Source organism: Hyperoodon ampullatus (genome assembly GCF_949752795.1).
Source record: "Hyperoodon ampullatus genome assembly, chromosome: 9".
Taxonomy (NCBI): Eukaryota; Metazoa; Chordata; class Mammalia; order Artiodactyla; family Ziphiidae; genus Hyperoodon; species Hyperoodon ampullatus.
Window position 1 is genome coordinate 49,133,663 of NC_136922.1, and position 17,873 is coordinate 49,151,535.

General features: G+C 43.1%; 1 protein-coding gene across 1 annotated transcript in view; it reads left to right on the forward strand.

Moving 5' to 3' along the window:
* Positions 1-13,312: 13,312 nt before the first annotated feature.
* SLC25A13 (solute carrier family 25 member 13) overlaps positions 13,313-17,873 on the forward strand; it is a gene marked incomplete at both ends in the record, with an annotated part of 202,965 nt that continues 198,404 nt past the window's right edge. Inside the window, 2 exon segments of the mRNA XM_079712019.1 lie at positions 13,313-13,429; positions 13,431-13,511. Of these exon segments, the coding sequence (XP_079568145.1) occupies positions 13,313-13,429; positions 13,431-13,511 (198 nt within the window).

The following is a 17,873-nucleotide window of genomic DNA, read 5'->3' on the forward strand; positions in this document are numbered from 1 at the left end:
GTTTGAATCCCAGCCTGGCTACACATAAACCAAATGATATTAGGCAAGTGACCTAGTCTCTTTAAACCTTACTTTCTTAAGTTATGGTCAGGAGATAATAATAATATCAGCCACAAAGGTGCTGGAGATTAAAGGAAAAAGCATTTCTAAAGCATCTATCTCAGTGTTTGACATATAGTAGGGAATCAACAAATAATCTTACTATCATGTCCAATAAACAGAAGGAAAAAGTTGGTATTATATATAAAAACAGTAAATTTCTCTAGAAAGAATAGGGTCTATATCTGGAGGGCAAAGTTCCAACAACATGGCAGTACTGTTTGATATATTTTGGGGAGGAATAGGCCCATCCAGAAAGAAAATGATAAATATGCTAAGTTTATACAATATGTACTCAGTGATAAATATTCTAAGCATGTACTTCAATAATTCTCTCATCAGAGCAGCCTTGTTACCCCCACCAGATACTGATAATTAATCAACTGAAATGAATCTTTACAGAATAAACAAATCTGCTATACATGAATGATGATTATGTCTCTCTCAGTTGTGAAGGCTTTTCATAACTTATTCATGCCAATGTTATGAAGAGTTTTCCCTTAGGGAACAAAATCTTTTTGGTGAGACCTTCTTTTAGACTGTTTCTGCTGATCATTTCAGCCATATCCACAGGATGTAGGTAAATGTAAGGATCATAAGGGGGTTCTGGGGTGCTAGTCCACTCTGTTCTCCAGGAGGCAGAGAGTGGGCCCCTTAATATGTTTCACAAACTCTTGAAGTCCTGCTGGCAGAGCTGGGATGGTTTGCCCTAACTGCACTCATGGACGTGGACACCACAACTATTGTATCCAGATGCAAGCAGATGGCCCTACTGAGAAATCTCTGCATAAGCTGCAAAGGCATTCACTTCTGTGGCTAAGGAATATGGAAAGAAAGTAGATTGTGCCAGACAAAAAGAGACCTCAGCTTGGCCCTGAAGAAAATAACAACAGCCCCATGAATTAAATGTACACATACACTCTAACTAGTTCCTAATACCATCTTCTTGCTCATTTTAAAGAACATTCTCCACAGGTCTCTTGCATTTTTGCACATCTTATGAGCAGAGGCTCTGATGGCCTTGCTCCAAATTATCTTATCAGGACATTTGTTTAACAAAGGGCCTTGGAAGCTCCTGGACACCGAACAGCATACTTACTGTCGCTTATAAAAAGAGTCAATTTCCCTAACTAGGGTTCCCCTCCTGTAATGCAACCCTCTACTTGTGCAGGTATCATGTAGCCTCTTTGCATTGCCCTGTGGGAGTTCAGGTATAGGGAAACCAAAGCTGATATTCTGGCTGTTGCTTTACTGTGAGTAATAAACTGTTCTTTGTCTCTGACCCAGGAGTCTCATGTCTTCTGCCAGCATCCATGAAACTTGCTAGCTTGCAAGCAGACTAAAATCTCAGACCCTTTACAGTTCTTAACACTAGATTTCACCATGTCTAATATTTAATATGAGTCATTTTCAGTTTTAATGTACCTTAAAATTTTGCCTTTGTGTGTTCCAGTCCTTCTAAAATGAAATTTAGGACACCAAGAATTGATCTGCAGGCAGTAGAAAGGAAAGATATTTCTGAAAGAGACGTGGAAAGCCAAATAGTCAAAGTATGTTCTAAATCATCCACAGTATAGAAAATTAGAAATACTTGTCTATATTGTCTTTGACAAAAAAAAAAAAAAAAAACCCAAAGAATGAAAAAAATAGACGAATATTTTTCTAAAGAGTCAGCCATAAAAGTTCAGAGTAGGAAAAGAACTTAGAAAGTTGATTCACTGACGCCCTCCATTTAAAAACAAAAAGACTAACTCTCATTTTCTTCCTTTGCATTCTCCATAATGGCTTTTAAACTTCCTCAATTTTCCTTAGAAACTTAAAAATTTGATGTACAAATGTATTTATCACATTCTACTTAGGCTAGATAAAAGTGATAAATGACTTAAAACACCCACCCATTAGAGAGTGGTTGAGATGCTGGTAAGTTCTTATGATATAATAATAGGGAGCCATTCATAATTATGTTTTTCGAGAATACTTAATAGCATGATAAAGTTTTTATGACATATTGTTAAGTGAGACAGTAAGATACACAAATTATGTTACCCCAGTAACATAACACATCGTTATAACACACACTCATGCATACAAAGAAAATAATGGGAAGAAAATTACTTTAAAATATTAAAGTAGTTAAAACTGGGTTAGGGGAATATGGATGATTTTTTTTCTTTGTGGTCTTCTATGTTGTCAAAAATCCCTTATAGTCTAATCAAATATATATTTTTTAATTTCCCTTATACAATAGAATCAAAATCAGAATCTTATTCTGGGATAAATAACTTACACTAAAGTTCAATCTTTGTTTAATCCACCATGGGGCTCATTGTAGCCTTTCTCCTTTCCATTTGTAACTCTCCTCACAGTGTGAAGTGCACTGGGCAGTGCAGTTTTTAGGGGTGTGGGGGGAGTAACACCATCTAACTGATTCCTTGGCCTCCTACTCCAGCCTGCCCCTCCTACCCAATTCATCATACCCTACCCTCATGTGAAGTCATATATATGGAAAATCCCTGGAATTCCTACCCCTGGGACCTCCAGCCTGTGCCCTGGCATTGCCAAATTTTTCTAAGCTGGCTGCCTAATGGTGCAAATGAGTGCAAATTGGGGGTATACTAGGCAAAATGTCTTTGTGACTCACTCCCATCTCCTCCATCAATCTTTGCTGCATCAACTCCTCCACCTACTCTCTCTCTCTCCACACACACACACACACACACGTAACTCTAGCTCTAGAACAGCACGATTCAAGAGCAATATAATGTGAGCCCCTAACTAATTAAAATTTATCTATTAGCCACATTAAAGATATCAAAAGAAACATATGAAATGAATCTTAAGAATATATTTTATTTAACCCATGTCTAAATTATTACTATTTCAACATGTCATAAATTTAAAAATTATTTAATGAGACATTTTATATGTGCTTTTCCATACTCAAATCTCTGCAATCCAATGTGTATTTTATATTTTCAGCACATCTCAATTCACACCAGCCATGTCTCAAGTGCTCAGTAGCCACATGTGTCTTGTGGTTATAGTATTGGACAGCAAAGATCTGGAGAGATCTTTTCCCTCTACAACTTCTGTCCCATGTCCCTTAGCCGGGGGCTTCCAAAAGTGTAAATGCCTTGTGGTAGCTTTTGAGACTGGCTCCACTAGGACAGCTATCTACAGTTAACCTGGGGCTTTAGAGGAAATTTCCTGTCACAGATTGTGACATACACCCCGAGGGAAATTGGGGCCTTTTGTGGTTCTGCCACCCAGAGTAGGCAGTCACCTATCTGACCTATGAATCTTGCCAGGGTGGGGAATGGATCAAGTGGAGGTCTGTTCCCTTATTAAAGGACACTTTGGAACTTAAGTACAGAGGCCATCACTGTTCTTAATCGATACCACCCATCCCACCCTCTCCAGAGTAAGAAGATTCCTCTTCTACCTCATGCCTGAGCTTGGCTGGCTGGCTTACTGGCTGGCTGTCTGAGCAGATCAGGACAAGGAGAATGTTAATTGATTGAACCTCTTCGAAATCAAGTGAGCTCATTTCATTGGTGAAGCAACTGAGTCCTGGAGAGGAGAAGTGATTTGCCCACGTTGGCACGGCTGCTAAGTGGCAGAATTGGATTGGAACTACAGATCTCCTGACACTCAGTCCATTACATCAGGCCTCAGGTCACTTGTTTGCACAATGTTGATAGAGCTAATGAATAAGGTCACTTACTAGCAGAAATTCCAGGATCTACCCCAGAACTATAGGCCATTTACCTGTCCCATCTAGGTCAGTTTCCCTTTCCCAAGTCAGCTTTTCACACCAAAGTTAAGAAAACAAACAAACAGAAATAATTACTCACCATGATAGGTGCCAAAAGGGCCAGAAACAGGATGCAGAGATAGAGAATAACAAGGCGTTTCCTGCTTCAGAAGGGAGGTCAGGGCAGGTCCCTAAGGACCTGAGGGATGAGAAAGAAGGTCTGGAAGAAGGGCTGGCAGAGCTCCAGACAGAGGGAAAAGCAAGTGCAGAGGCCCTGGGGCAAGAAAACAGCCTGTAGAGGAACCAATGGCAGTCAGGAAGTGAGGGATGGGAGGACCTAAGAGGAAGGGGGGGCTGTGTTACATGGAGTCTTACATAGAAAAGCTAGAAATTCAGTTAGAATTGGATTCTCCTGCCTCTTTTGATATATGGTGAGTTTCATTTTAATTTTAAATGTTGATGTTTAAAGATCTTCTTTGCTGCATTATGACCTTAAGAGAATTATCTCTGCCACCTGCAAGAATCCTTGGGGACTGAATGTGAGGGCCTCTATTTCTAGCAGTGGATCCCTAATGGATTCAGGCGGTAGTGGCAGGAAAGAAGATAAAGCACCACAAAGGCTAGTGGCCCTGAAGCTGGACTTGTGATTGTGTCCAACTGACAAACAAGTTCAGACATGAACGATTTGATCCAATCTCTTCAAATTGGAAACTGAGAACTAACACTAATAGGTTGTTCTTAAATACTCAAGTGCTTTCATGTTCTCTGCCTCACTGGAGTTTCAATCTCCAGCTTCGAAAGTAGATTTTCCAGTCTTTGTAAATTGATTTACCTCCCTCTTTTCCCCCACCTCTATACTTCCCTACCTTTAAAAGATTCTGAGACAGTGAGCCTAGGCATAAATAGTCTTCATTTGTGTGATAGAATGCTCTTAGAAGGAGTAACATACAATAGAATTATAGAATACTGGAGCTAGAAGGAATCTCAGAGGACAGCTGCTCTGACCCTCTCATTCTATTATTGTTATTATTTGTAACATATTCCTATGTGCCATATGATTTATATACATTCAATTCAATATCTTAGCAACCTTGCAAAATGGGTGTTTTTATTTCTCTTTTACAGATCAGGAGACTGAGTCTCAGAGAGGTTGATAACTGACCAAGTGTTGCACGGCCATAAGTGGCAGAGCTGGAACTCAAATAGTCTGTCTGATTTCTTTTTTTTTTTTCAATGTATTTATTTATTTATTTTTGGTTGTGTTGGGTCTTCGTTGCTGCACGCAAGCTTTCTGTAGTTGTGGCAAGCGGGGGCTACTCTTTGTTGCAGTGCGTGGGCTTCTCTTGTTGCGGAGCACAGGCTCTAGGTGCGCGGGCTTCAGTAGTTGGTTCATGCGGACTCAGTAGTTGTGGCTCACGGGCTCTAGAGCGCAGGCTCAGTAGTTGTGGTGCACGGGCTTTGTTGCTCCGCGGCATGTGGGATCTTCCCAGACTAGGGCTCAAACACGTGTCCCCTGCACTGGCAGGTGGATTCTTACCCACTGCGCCACCAGGGAAGCCCCATCTATCTGATTTCTAACTCACCATGCTAGCTGAAGCTAGTTAGACAAACAGATAGAGAGAGAGTTTGATAAGGAAATAATAATAAGAGCCAGTGGTAGAATCTACATACTCCAACTTTTTTACATTGTGATTAGCTGTAAAGAAGAATACAAAAGAGAAATAACATCTGTATAGAGTTTTACTGTTATTGCTGTTGCTTTATTTTTAAAATAAAAACATAGGTCTCATTAAACCAGTTTTGGTAAGATTGTCTTACTGAGCATCTGATTTCTTCAAAAATTATAGAGCTCTTGATAGTTTCAGGAATTCTTGCAAAAGAAACTGCTGCACTGGAAGCAATGCTGCAGGTGGCCAGGCCCGAAGAACTCATTGTATGAATCGCTGGCTGTTGCTCCTTCCTGCTGGTCAGACACTGGCAGACTGAAGCACCTGCCTCTTCTGATACGTCCCTCCTGAATACACTGAGGGGCCAAGGTGGCCTAAGCTTGATTCACCACTACTTTGAGTGGATTGCTGGGCCCAGAGAACCTCAGCCAGATTCACAAACACAGTCTTGGACTTGGTGGAAGACCCTGAGGTTTTCTGCTTCTGCGCCATAGAAACTGGGCTCATCCTCTTTAAAGACTTTTGATGTAAATCCCCTGAGTAGTCAGTTTTGCTTTACTGGGATTGTGTGGGACTATGATAAAAGGTACCAAATATTCTACTCTAAGAACTCTCATTTCTCTAGATTTGCTACACCAGTGAGAGCATTATCAGAACAAGGTGTGTTAGGCAGAATCATGGCTCCCCAAAGATGTTCACATCTCTATCCCCAGAACCTGTGAATATGTTACATTACATGGCAAAGGAAACTTAAGGTAGCAGACAGAATTAAAGTTGATAATTGCTATGGGCTAAATTGTCTTCCCCTTAAAAGTCATATGTTGAAATACTAACCTCTAGTGCCTCAGAATGTGGCTATATTTGGAAATAACCACATTCTGAGGCTGTGGCATTTAAATTGGTAATTAACGTTAAGTGAGGTCATTAGGGTGGGCCCTAATCCAATATGACTGGTGTCGTTATAAGAGAAGATTAGGACAAAGATATGCACACAGGGAAGACCATATGAACACACAGGCAGAAGATGGCCATCTACAGCCAAGGAAATATGCCTTGGAAGAAATGGACCCTGCTGATACCCTGATCTCAGACTTCCAGCCTCCAGAACTGTGAGAAAATAAGTTTCTGTTGTTTAAGCCACCCAGTCTGTGGTACTTTGTTATGGCAGCCTCAACAAACTAATTAATTGACCTTAATATTGGAAGGTTATCCTGGATTATCTGGGTAAGCCTGATGTAATTACAAGGGCCCTTAAATGTAAAAAAGCAAGGCGGAAGAGGAAATCAGAGTGATGTGACATGAGAATGAAACAGGAGGGAAGCGGGCAGGGCACAACTTTTAAAAGAATGACATAGGGACTTCCATGGTGGTGCCATGGTTAAGAATCTGCCTGCCAATGCAGGGGACATGGGTTCGATCCCTGGTCCGAGAAGATCCCACATGCTGCACAGCAACTAAGCCCAGGTGCCACAACTACTGAGCCCTCACGTCACAACTACTGAAGTCCATGTGCCTAGAGCCCATGCTTTGCAACAAGAGAAGCCACCGCAATGAGAAGCCCGTGCACCGCAACAAAGAGTAACCCCTGCTCACTGCAACTAGAGAAAGCCTGTGCACAGCAATGAAGACCCAATGCAGCCAAAAAAAAAAAAAAAAAAAAGAATGACATAGCCATAAGACATGACTAAAACTGGTTAAAACTAACTAGATCCAAAATGGTGGAAAATTTGAATTCCAGTGGACCTTGAGCCTTATTATACACTCATTGTAATACATTAGCATCTAAATGACACACCCACCAGTGCCATGACAGTTCTGAGGCTGACCATCAAAGATCAAAAAGTGGGTGGTGGCCCAATTTCTGGAAATCTCTGCCCCTTCCCCAAAATAACTGGAATACTCCTCTCATTCATTAGCCTATGAAATTACCCACCCCTATAAAAACTGACAGCCCCATACCCTGGGGCCGCTCTCACCTTCTGAGATGGCCCACACTCTGTCTGTGGAGTGTGTTTCTCTCTAAATAAATCCACTTCTTATCTATCAATTTGTCCCTCACTGAATTCTTTCTGTGACAAGACATCAAGAACCTGAGCTTCATGGACTTCCCTGGTGGTCCAGTGGTTAAGAATCTGCCTGCCAATGCAAGGGACATGGGTTCAATCCTTGGCCTGGGAAGATCCCACATGCTGCAGAGCAACTAAGCCTGTGCGCCACAACTACTGAGCCTGAACTCTAGGGCTCACGTGCCACAACTACTGAGCCCGTGTGCTGCAACTACTGAAGCCCGCATGCTCTAGGGCCCACATGCCACAACTATTGAGCCCGCATGCTGCAACTACTGAAGCCCACATGCCTAGAGCCCGTGCTCTGCGACAAGAGAAACCACCACAGTGAGAAGCCCATGCACCTCAACGAAGAGTAGCCCCTGCTGCCCACAACTAGAGAAAGCCCACACGTAGTAATGAAGACCCAACACAGCCAAAAATAAATACATACATACATACATACATAAATAAATAAAAATTAAAAAATAAAAGAAAGAAGGAAACTGAGCTTCGTTAAGTCCTGAGACCAGGTGTGTGATCTTAGTTAAAAGACTGTGGTTCAAGTCCCAATCTGGGTTCTGGCTGGGTTCAAGTCCTGGCCCATGGGTTCAAGTCCCAATCTGGGTTTTGGCTGGATTCGAGTCCTGGCCCTGGGTTCAGGTCTCAATCTGAGTTGCAAGGTTTCAAGAAGAGTTGGACCTGCTGTTGCCAGTTTTGCAGATGGTGAAGGAAGGTCATGAGCCAAGAAACATAGGTGGCTTCTAGAAGCTGAAGGAGCAAGGAAATGGATTCTCTCCTATAGTCTCCAGAAAGCAACATAGCCCTGCTGATACCTTTATTTTACCCTTTTTGGGCTTGTGAAATATAGAACTGTAAGATAATAAATTTATATTGTTGTGTTTTTTTTTAAGTTGAGTTTTGTTTATTTACAATGTTGTGTTAATTACTCCTGTACAGCAAAGTGATTCAGATACATATACATATATATATATATATATATATATATATATATATATTCTTTCTTTTAAATATACTTTTCCATTATGGTTTATCATAGAATATTGAATATAGTTCTCTGTGCTATACAGTAAGACCTTGTTGTTTAAACACTGAGTTTGTGGTAACTTATTATATCAGCAATAAGAGACTAATACTGTTACTGAATACAAGTTCATGTGCCTGATGCACAGTGAGGCCAAACAAACCAAAACATTGGTGTTTGGAGCAGAGAAAGGTTTATTTCAGGGCCAAGCAAGGAGAATGGGTGGCTCATGCTCAAAAACCCCTAACTCCCTGATGGTTTTGTGGGAGAAGTTTTTAAAGGCAAATTTGGGGTGAGGGCTGCAGGGTGTGTGACTTTCTTCTGACTGGTTGATGGTGAGGTAACAGGGAGGTGCTCCAGGAATCTTGTGGTGAGCCTGAAGTTACCATCTTCCACCTGGGTGGAGGCCTTAGTTCCTACAGGAGAACTCAAAGATATTGTTATGTATATTCCTTCAGGAAGAACTAGGACTGTGTTCCAAAGCTGTACTATTGTTTCTTGACTGCTCCTCCCTTGTTTCTGCATTCCCTCCCTTCTCTGATTAACAACTGTTTATTTTTTTAATAAATAAATAAATAAATAAATAAATTTATTTATTTATTTTTGGCTGTGTTGGGTCTTCATTGCTCTGCATGGACTTTCTCTAGCTGTGGGGGGTAGGGGCTACTCTTTGTTGTGGTGTGCAGGCTTCTCATTGCGGTGGCTTTCCTTTTTGCGGAGCACGGGCTCTAGGCACGCAGCCTTCAGTAGATGTGGCTCGCGGGCTCTAGAGCGCAGGCTCAGTAGCTGTGGCGCCCCGGCCTAGATGCTCCATGGTATGTGGGATCTTCCCAGACCAGGGCTCAAACTGGTGTCCCCTGCATTGGCAGGCGTATTCTTAACCACTGCGCCACCAGGGAAGCCCATTAAATTTTTTTTTTTTTTTTGGCTGTATTGGGTCTTCATTGCTGTGCATGAGCTTTCTCTCTAGTTGCGGTGAGTGGGGGCTACTCTTTGTTGCGGTGTGTGGGCTTCTCATTGCGATGGCTTCTCCTGTTGGGACTTCCATCGTGGCACAGTGGTTAAGAATCCTTCTTAGCTTCTGGTGGTACCTGTTGACCCTTGGTGCCCTTTGGTTTGCAGCTATGTCACTCTAATCACTGCCTTTATTGCATGGCTTCTCCTGGTGTGTTTCTGTGTCTTCTTATAGGGACACCAGTCATAGTGGATTAAGGGCCCATTCTACTCCAGTATGACCTCATCTTAACTAATTACATCTTCAATCTCCAAATAAGTCGCATTCTGAGGTCATGGGGATGTGTTTGGGGGGGACACAACCCATAACATGGCCCCTTCAGTCAAAATTCAGTGCCAGCTACTTTAAAATGGTAGGGAAGAGGGTGGTCTGGGGACAGACAGGAGGGACAAGTATGACATAAGTCACTTATTAGGAGGGCACCTAAGCCTGTCAGGACAAGACAAAGTAGCAGGTGCCCAGCCAACTTATACTTTATCCTTTCAGATGATGTTTCACATTGTTTATAGGTCATGTGGAAGTCAAGGAGCATCCTTCCTATTTCAGGGCTTGTGACAGTTTAACTTTTCAAAAATTTCACATTTTGAGGAATTCTAGAAGGAAGAAGAAAGCTTAATTGAGTCTGACTCCAAATGTAGGTTGAAATACACTTTTATTCATATGTGGTTACATTTGCATCCATAGTTTGGTAGGTTTGGTGGGTGGACTAATGGCTCCCCCCAAATGTCCATATCCTAATCCCTAGAGCCTATGAATGTTACCTTATATGGCAGAAATTTTTTTGCAGATGTGACTATGTTGAGGATATGGAGGTGGAGAGATTATCCTGGCTTATCTGGGTGGACCCTAAATGCCATCGTAAGTGTCCTTATGAGAAGGAGGCAGAGGGCTATCACAGACAGAAGAGGCAATGTGAGCGAAGCAGAGTCAGAGAGAGAAGTTGTTATGTATGCTGGCCTTGAAGATGGAGGAGGGGGCCATGAGCCTCTGGAAAAGGCAAAGAAACAGATACTCCCCTAAACCTTCTGGAGGGAGCACAGCCCTGCTGACACCTTGGGTTTAGCCTCTTAAGACTCACTCTGAAATTCTGACCTCCATAATTGGAAGAGAATAAATTTCTGTTTTTGTAAGCCACCAAGTATGTGGTCACTATGTTGAAGCAGCCATAAAAAACTTACATACAGAATGTGATTCCTTGTATTTAAATTCAAATATGACTCTCTCTACATACACACATAAAGACATCAAGACTTGAAGAAAACAACAGGAAAATGTTAACAGTAGCTAACTGGTGGAAGAAATGTGAGTGATTTTCTTGTCATTGCTATGATTTCCTGAATTTTCCAAGATTTCTAGAAAACATCTAAGATTCTTGATTCTTTTTCTAATTTTTTCTTTAAAAGTTAAGGGAATATTATTCAGTCTTTAAGAGTCTTGCAATTCTGACACATGCTAAAAACAGATGAACCTTGAGAACACTATGCTAAATGAAATAAGCCAGTCACAAAAAGACAAATACTATATGATTCCATTTTTATGAGGTACCCAGAGTAGTCAAATTTATAGAGACAGAAACTAAAATGGTGGCTGCCAGGGGCTGGGGGGAGGGAGGAATGACAGTGGTTGTTTAATAGGCTTAAAGTGTTAGCTTTGGAAGATGAAGAGTTTTCGAGATTCTCTGTACTACAGTGTGAATGTGCTTAACACTACTGAACTGTACACTTAAAACTGGCTAAGATAGATTTTATGTCATGTATAAGTTTATCAACATTCAAAGTTTTTTTTAAAGTTCATTTATATTACAAAAGGAGAGCTTCAGTGATACCCTTAAAAATAGATATGCAGTATACGATGTGATCTTGGTTGCATGAGGTTGTATTTTCTCTGCACCTTTTAAAATCCTTTACAGCAGCCAGGGCTACCCTGTAAGTGAGCTTTAGACTTGTCCCGCGCTATCCTTTTATCAGTTCTCCTGTTTTTGCTTTTGTCTTTATTCTTTCACTCCTTTCATGGTCTTTCTCTGCTGCCTGTGAACACATTTGAGGCTTTTGGGTCTTTGTTAGACTTCCTGAGAGTATGTTAATAAATCACTCCTTTTTGAAATGTTTCTTTGGCTTTTGCAACGTCATTTGTATATTTCACATACACTCTCCTTACAGAGAAGAGGCACACACTTCAAAACACTCCTCCTGTATTACTGATGGCTGGAGTCTTTCTAACATCTACACCAGAGGCCACTGTGCAAGACTGGGTGAGTTCCTTTCTCTCTCCCACCCCCACATATAATCAGGTACCACGCTAATTTTACCTCTTATGTGTTCCTCTAACCCTATCCCATCTCTGGTTTCAGGCCCTCGGCCTGTCTTATCTGAATATTCCAATAGTTTGGTCTTACCCCATCCTCTACACTGTAAGCAGAGGGATCCATCTATACTGTAACCCTGGCTACACCACCTCCCTTAAAGCCCTTCAGTTAAGGTGCACACCCTTCAACATGGCACCCAACATCCTCCAAGACATGGTCCCAACCTGCTTGCTCAGACTCTACTTCCACCAGTTCCACAGCCTGTTACCTTTCATGACCAATCACTTTCATAACTTGCTGTGTTTCCTCAGCAATTTCTGGACCTCCTGCTTCCCCTCCTTATTTTCTCTGGCTGGAAAACCATTCCCCTCCACTTCACTGGACTGATGCCCATCCACAGCTTAGGCATCATGTACTCTAAGAGGCTTCCCCAGTCCTCAGCGTTCCCATAGTGCCCTGGGAAAAGGTTGTTGCCTTAACAGTTTATATGGACATTAACTGTTTGTGTGCTTGCTTTCCCACTAGCTCTTTAAGGGCTGGGACCATCTCTCAAGTCATTCTGGGGTTCCAAATCCTAACACAGTGCCTCGCATATAGTAGGCACTCAGTCAGTGTTAATTAATTAAAATGATTAGTAACAAACACTTTTGTTGATAGGTTATATCCATATCCATAATCCACAAAACATTTAAAGCCCTTTTCACTGACCACCATTGCCTTAATTATAAATTTTGGTAGCAGGGACAAATGAATGAAATTCTTATAAAGAGGAAGAAGACCTCTGGGGATTATACATTCGATTTTTCGATTAAAATTTTGACGTGTTTATTTTAGTAGGGCCTATTTTGGGGCGTGTGTCTTTGACTTCTACAGCCCTACTATGCACGTCTGAAATGAAGTAGCTCCATGTTCTTCACTACATACAGCTGTTTGGTCCTTCGAGTTTGCCAGATCTGACCTAAAAGTAGACTTGCCAGAGCCATTATTTTGCTATTTCCGATAGACTAGTCAATGCTTCGGGATTCCTTATAGCAGAGAGGAGCCCCTTTGAAAGGGAACACCTGGCTACACACGGCACCAAGTGTAGTTCTCAACTTCCCCAGGCTGTGTGCCCCGCCTGTGGGTCTCGAGGGCCCTGGAGCAGCCCCTAAAAGCAGCCGAAGCCAACAGCTTCCCTCTTGAGGCCACCTGATCCCAAGAAACAGGCTTGCACCCCGCCACCCGCCCTCGGCCCCGCCGCAGAAGTCGCCGCTGCTGGACAGAGGAGCCGGGGTCACGTGCGCGGGTCCAGTCCACCGCCCCCAGACCCAGGCCCGCCCCGGCAGAAGGGCAGAGGCCATCCGGATCACGCGCGCCCAGGCGGCCCGGGCCGGGCCCAGCCAATGGGCTGGCGGCGCCCGCATGACCCGCGCCGGCGGGAGGGCGTGGGGAGGCAGGCCGGGCGCGCACGCTGCCAGGCTGTATCGCCGCTCCCGCCGCCGTCGGGACTGGAAGTGAGCGGCCCGGGCCCGCAGCGCCAGCGAGCCGGTGAGAGCGTCCCGCAGCCTCCCGCACCCGGTGCAAAGCATGGCGGCCTCCAAGGTAAGCGTCGGCCCGTTGGCCGGCTGCCCCGGGGGGCGCGAGGGGCCCGGGCGTTCACGTGCCGGGCTGGTGCAACCGGGAAAGCAGATAGAAAGGGGCGCGGGGCAGCTGTTCCACCTTGCAGCAGAGGGAGGAGGGAGGTGCCCGCCCCTCCCGGGCAGCACAGACGGCCGGTGCGGAGAACGGGGACCGGGGCCCGACCTTGCAGCAGAAACTTTGCTGGCTGGACCCTCCCACTTGGCCCGGGCGGGGAGTCAGTGCCTGGCCTGCGCCCGGCGGGCCGAGCCAAACCCGGTGAGGAGGAGCGGGCACGATTGCGTCCCGGGGCGGGGGAGTGCTCGGGGTCTGCAGGTCCGCTCTGCCACCCCAGCGGACTCCAGCTCTTGACCCTGGTAGTTGTTGACCCGAGCTGCTTCCTGGGGTTCACAGCCCGCGCAGAAGCCTAATCCCATTCGGTTTCAGAGGCTCCGCCCTCCCACGGGTGGGGAAGTCACCTTGACTTCCGTTTTGGAGACTGCTTGAGAGAGTTGGCCTGCGCGTGTGTGCGTAAAAACTCCAAATCACCCCCATCCCCCCAAGCCCCCCGCTTCTCGTCCTTCTCTCCGCATCTGACAACACTTACATACCGGCCTCTAAGCGTTTGAGAGGCTTCTTTTTAGAAATGACAAAACAGATTGACTTGGGAGCCTGTAACTCCTGTGAAGTTCTACTTAAAAGGAATTCTGCGTAAGGTGACTCATTCACTAACCCAGAGGAAAGGCAGCTCCGACAGCTTGACCTTTCCTCTTTTTCCATTTCTTGAAACCTGGACACCATTTCAGCTTCTTTGGACTCCATTTCAACTTTTCTGGCAGAATACCATATTTAGTCCCAATCACTTGAATCATTGGAATTTATTGCTTTTAATTTTAAGTTCATGAAGGCAGCCCTTTAATCAAGCCTATACAAGTTCTTAGCTCATTTTAAGCGCAGTGAACTTAAATATACCCAACATTTCAAACATTTGTCCTTAATCAAAACTCTGTGATAACCCTCAAGAGTAAAATATGGCCAACACATCATATTCCTATTTATTTGAGCAAACTAATCACATTTGCAATGGAAATTGTAAGCAGACAGATATATTTAAATGCTGTTCTATGACTTAAGTTTCTCCAAGCTTCCCGAAATCTGCAGGCTTTTCAGTGTTCCTAGATGATGTGGCCTAAGTGCCCTTTCTCTTTTCCTTAATGACTCTGAGTTCCATCCTAAGGAGTGTGCTCTGGGTATGCATGTGCAGACACATGGGTATGTATATAACTGTTTTAGTTAGATTCTCTGAGGATCACTGGGATTCATTTTTGGAACCTACATTAGCCCTTTCAAACCCAATAGCCCTTGATCTTTTCTTTGCATTGAATTTGCATGCAATCAGAGTACAAGGCATGAATTATGTTCCCTAAAGGTGACTTCTTCCAGGAGAGTAGGTGGGAGTAGATACCCATACTTTACTGTCATTTTTATGTCTGTAGATGAGTTAAATAATTTTACTTAATTTGGAGATAAAGTGAGGAACTTAAATTGAGGAGTATGCATGTAAATGGAGTATAAGACTGATTAACTAGTTTGAAATAAAATAAATGACATGGAAGGAGGTTTAACTTTTTGGTTGTATTTTTATTAAACTGTCACTTCATATCAATAAGTGCAGTTGAATTTTAGCCAAGTAGTGAGAGTCAGGGAAAATGAAACATTTCATTTTTACTCTTTGGGAACTTGTGTTTTTGTTTATTTATTCATTTAAACTTGCCTCTTTTCAGGATTTCTGATGGCTCATGTCATATATACATATATTTATAAACCAACAAGACATATCAAAATCAAGTCAAAGTAGATGAGAAAAACAGGATAAAGGGAAAATAAGATGAAGCCAGGACTAAAGTTAGTGGAAAATCAGGATGTATGTACTTGCTAGAGGTGACTGAATTTTCTAGCAGCCAAAGCAAAGAGGAAGTGATCATTGAGGTCAGTCACTTGGGAGAGAGGTCTCCTTTTTCTGCTATCTGAGGGCAGTTTCTCCCCATCTGTTTTTTTTTTTTCGGTACGCGGGCCTCTCACTGTTGTGGCCTCTCCTGTTGCGGAGCACAGGCTCTGGACGCGCAGGCCCAGCGGCCATGGCTCACGGGCCCAGCCGCTCCGCGGCATGTGGGACCCTCCCAGACCGGGCACGAACCCGTGTACCCCGCATCGGCAGGCGGACTCTTCAACCACTGCGCCACCAGGGAAGCCCCCATCTCTTTTTATATGCAGTGAGCAAACTGCATTCAAAACTACCTCATGACCACAAATGTATGTTTGTGGATTCCATAAGGCCATTTCTTATAGTGTTTCTCATTTTAGCTCAAGGGCGGTAAATGTAGGTCCCCAAATGGGCTGTACTGGTCCACCTTAGTCCAAGAATACCCCTTATTTAGTTGCCTTTGGACTCTTATTAGGGTGAGGTGATTCTGTCCTCTATTAGGCAGTGCTGGGCAGCCCCAATTAAAGGCCATGCTCTTTGCTTTTTCCTAGAGCACAGATATTCCATATTGAACACAGAGCCATAGGTTTAGCAATCTTAATCTGAGGGTAGGATTGACATCCCCTCTTAAAACTTGAGGAGCCTGACTAGAAGAGAATCCCATCTCAGTGGAATGTCTAAGATTCTGGAGTGCCCAGAATCAGAAACTGGTCTTTTATTTATTCTTTTTTTTTCTGGCCACACTGTGTGGCTTACGAAATCTTAGTTCCCTGATCAGGGATTGAACCCAGGCCCTCGGCAGTGAAAGCGCAGAGTCCTAACCACTGGACCTCCAGGGAATTCCCTTTTATTTATTCAAATGTAACTAATTTTTCATGTCCCTCTTCCTTTAAATAGTATAAATAGGAAGGCTGAGAATCTGTTCTTTGGTCTGCTTTTATTTTGATTTCTGCTTGATGGTTACTACTTAATGCAAAAGGTATTTGTTTTTTCATGAAGTAACATTGATCTGAAACTTGGTCTTTTGAGATGAACTCAGAAAACTTCAATTTTCTTGCTGCCGCCTTTTGTAGGAATAATCCTTATGGGTTCCTTTGGTAGATGGTAGATGATAAGTGGTCTGCCTGTACTACTAGTGTTATTTTGAGTATTTCTTTAAAAGCACTGCCCTACATGTATTGAAATGAAAATGAGTTTTTAAAATTCTATTTTATATATTTCCATAAAAAAATTCATTTTTAAAAAGTAGTATTAGAGAGGTTATCCTTTTCTTGTAGTTGTAGTCAACATTCCCTTTTCATCACTGGTTGAGTTTATCCATTAAGAATGACGAAATTAAACTAGGCGAAACTGTTAAAAGTTGGAGATTGCTCACTGGAGTTCAGGTGTGAGAGATGTTCAGGTATAAAACTGGACTCCAATAATTTGGGTGAAATTAGCCTAGAACTAAAAGAAGAACATTTGGAGACAAGCTAAAGCATTCATAATCATGAAAATTTGGTCTGTAGTGCTAGTACACTTAGTATTGCTATTCCATTGTTGGCTGAGTTGTTGCCATGATCGTTGAGTCATTTAGAATTGTGTGTATTGTGTTCTTTCTAATGTTGCAAACGGGAATAAACTAAGGATATGAAAATGAACTGGACTCCGTTTGGACCTTCAAGAAAACCACAACCATACCACAGGCTAAATCCTCTCATGGAAGTGCCCCAAGTAGGGTTAGTGCCATAACAAGGGCTTATGGGAGCATCAGGGAAGGAGCCCGTTTCTGTCAGGGGAGGGGAGGGAACGTCTGAAAGGTAGTGGTATTTCAAAAGGAATAGTCGGAGGAAGAGGGAAGACCATTCCAGTGATAGGAAACAGCAAATGAAAGAAAGAGAGGTGAGAGCACCTGCTGCGTTCAGGGGATAGCAGGTAATAAAATAAATAGGAGAGTAGCTAACACTTATTGTTTACTAGATGTGAGATTCAGTTCTAAATGCTTTTCATTATTAACTCGCCTAATGCCCCTAACAGTCCTGTGAGTTACATACTATCATTTCTGGTTTATAGATGAAGACTGAGACACCAAGGGGTGATGTAAGTGGCCTAAGATCTGATAATTAAAAAGTGAAGAAGCTGGGTTTCAAATCAGCCAGTCTGGCTCCAGGGTCTGTGCTCTTACCCTGTCCACCATATTGTCTGCCTGGTAGTTTAGCATAATGGAGAGTAGAGTTTATGGGAGAAGGGGGAGATGGCTTGGGAGGGGAAATTAGATGCCTCTTATTTAAGACTTTTATTTAGGTCTTGTAACTGTAAACCAGACTTTTATTTTTGAGAACCACTTACACAGTGCTTACTGTGTGCCAGGCACTTTCCCAAGT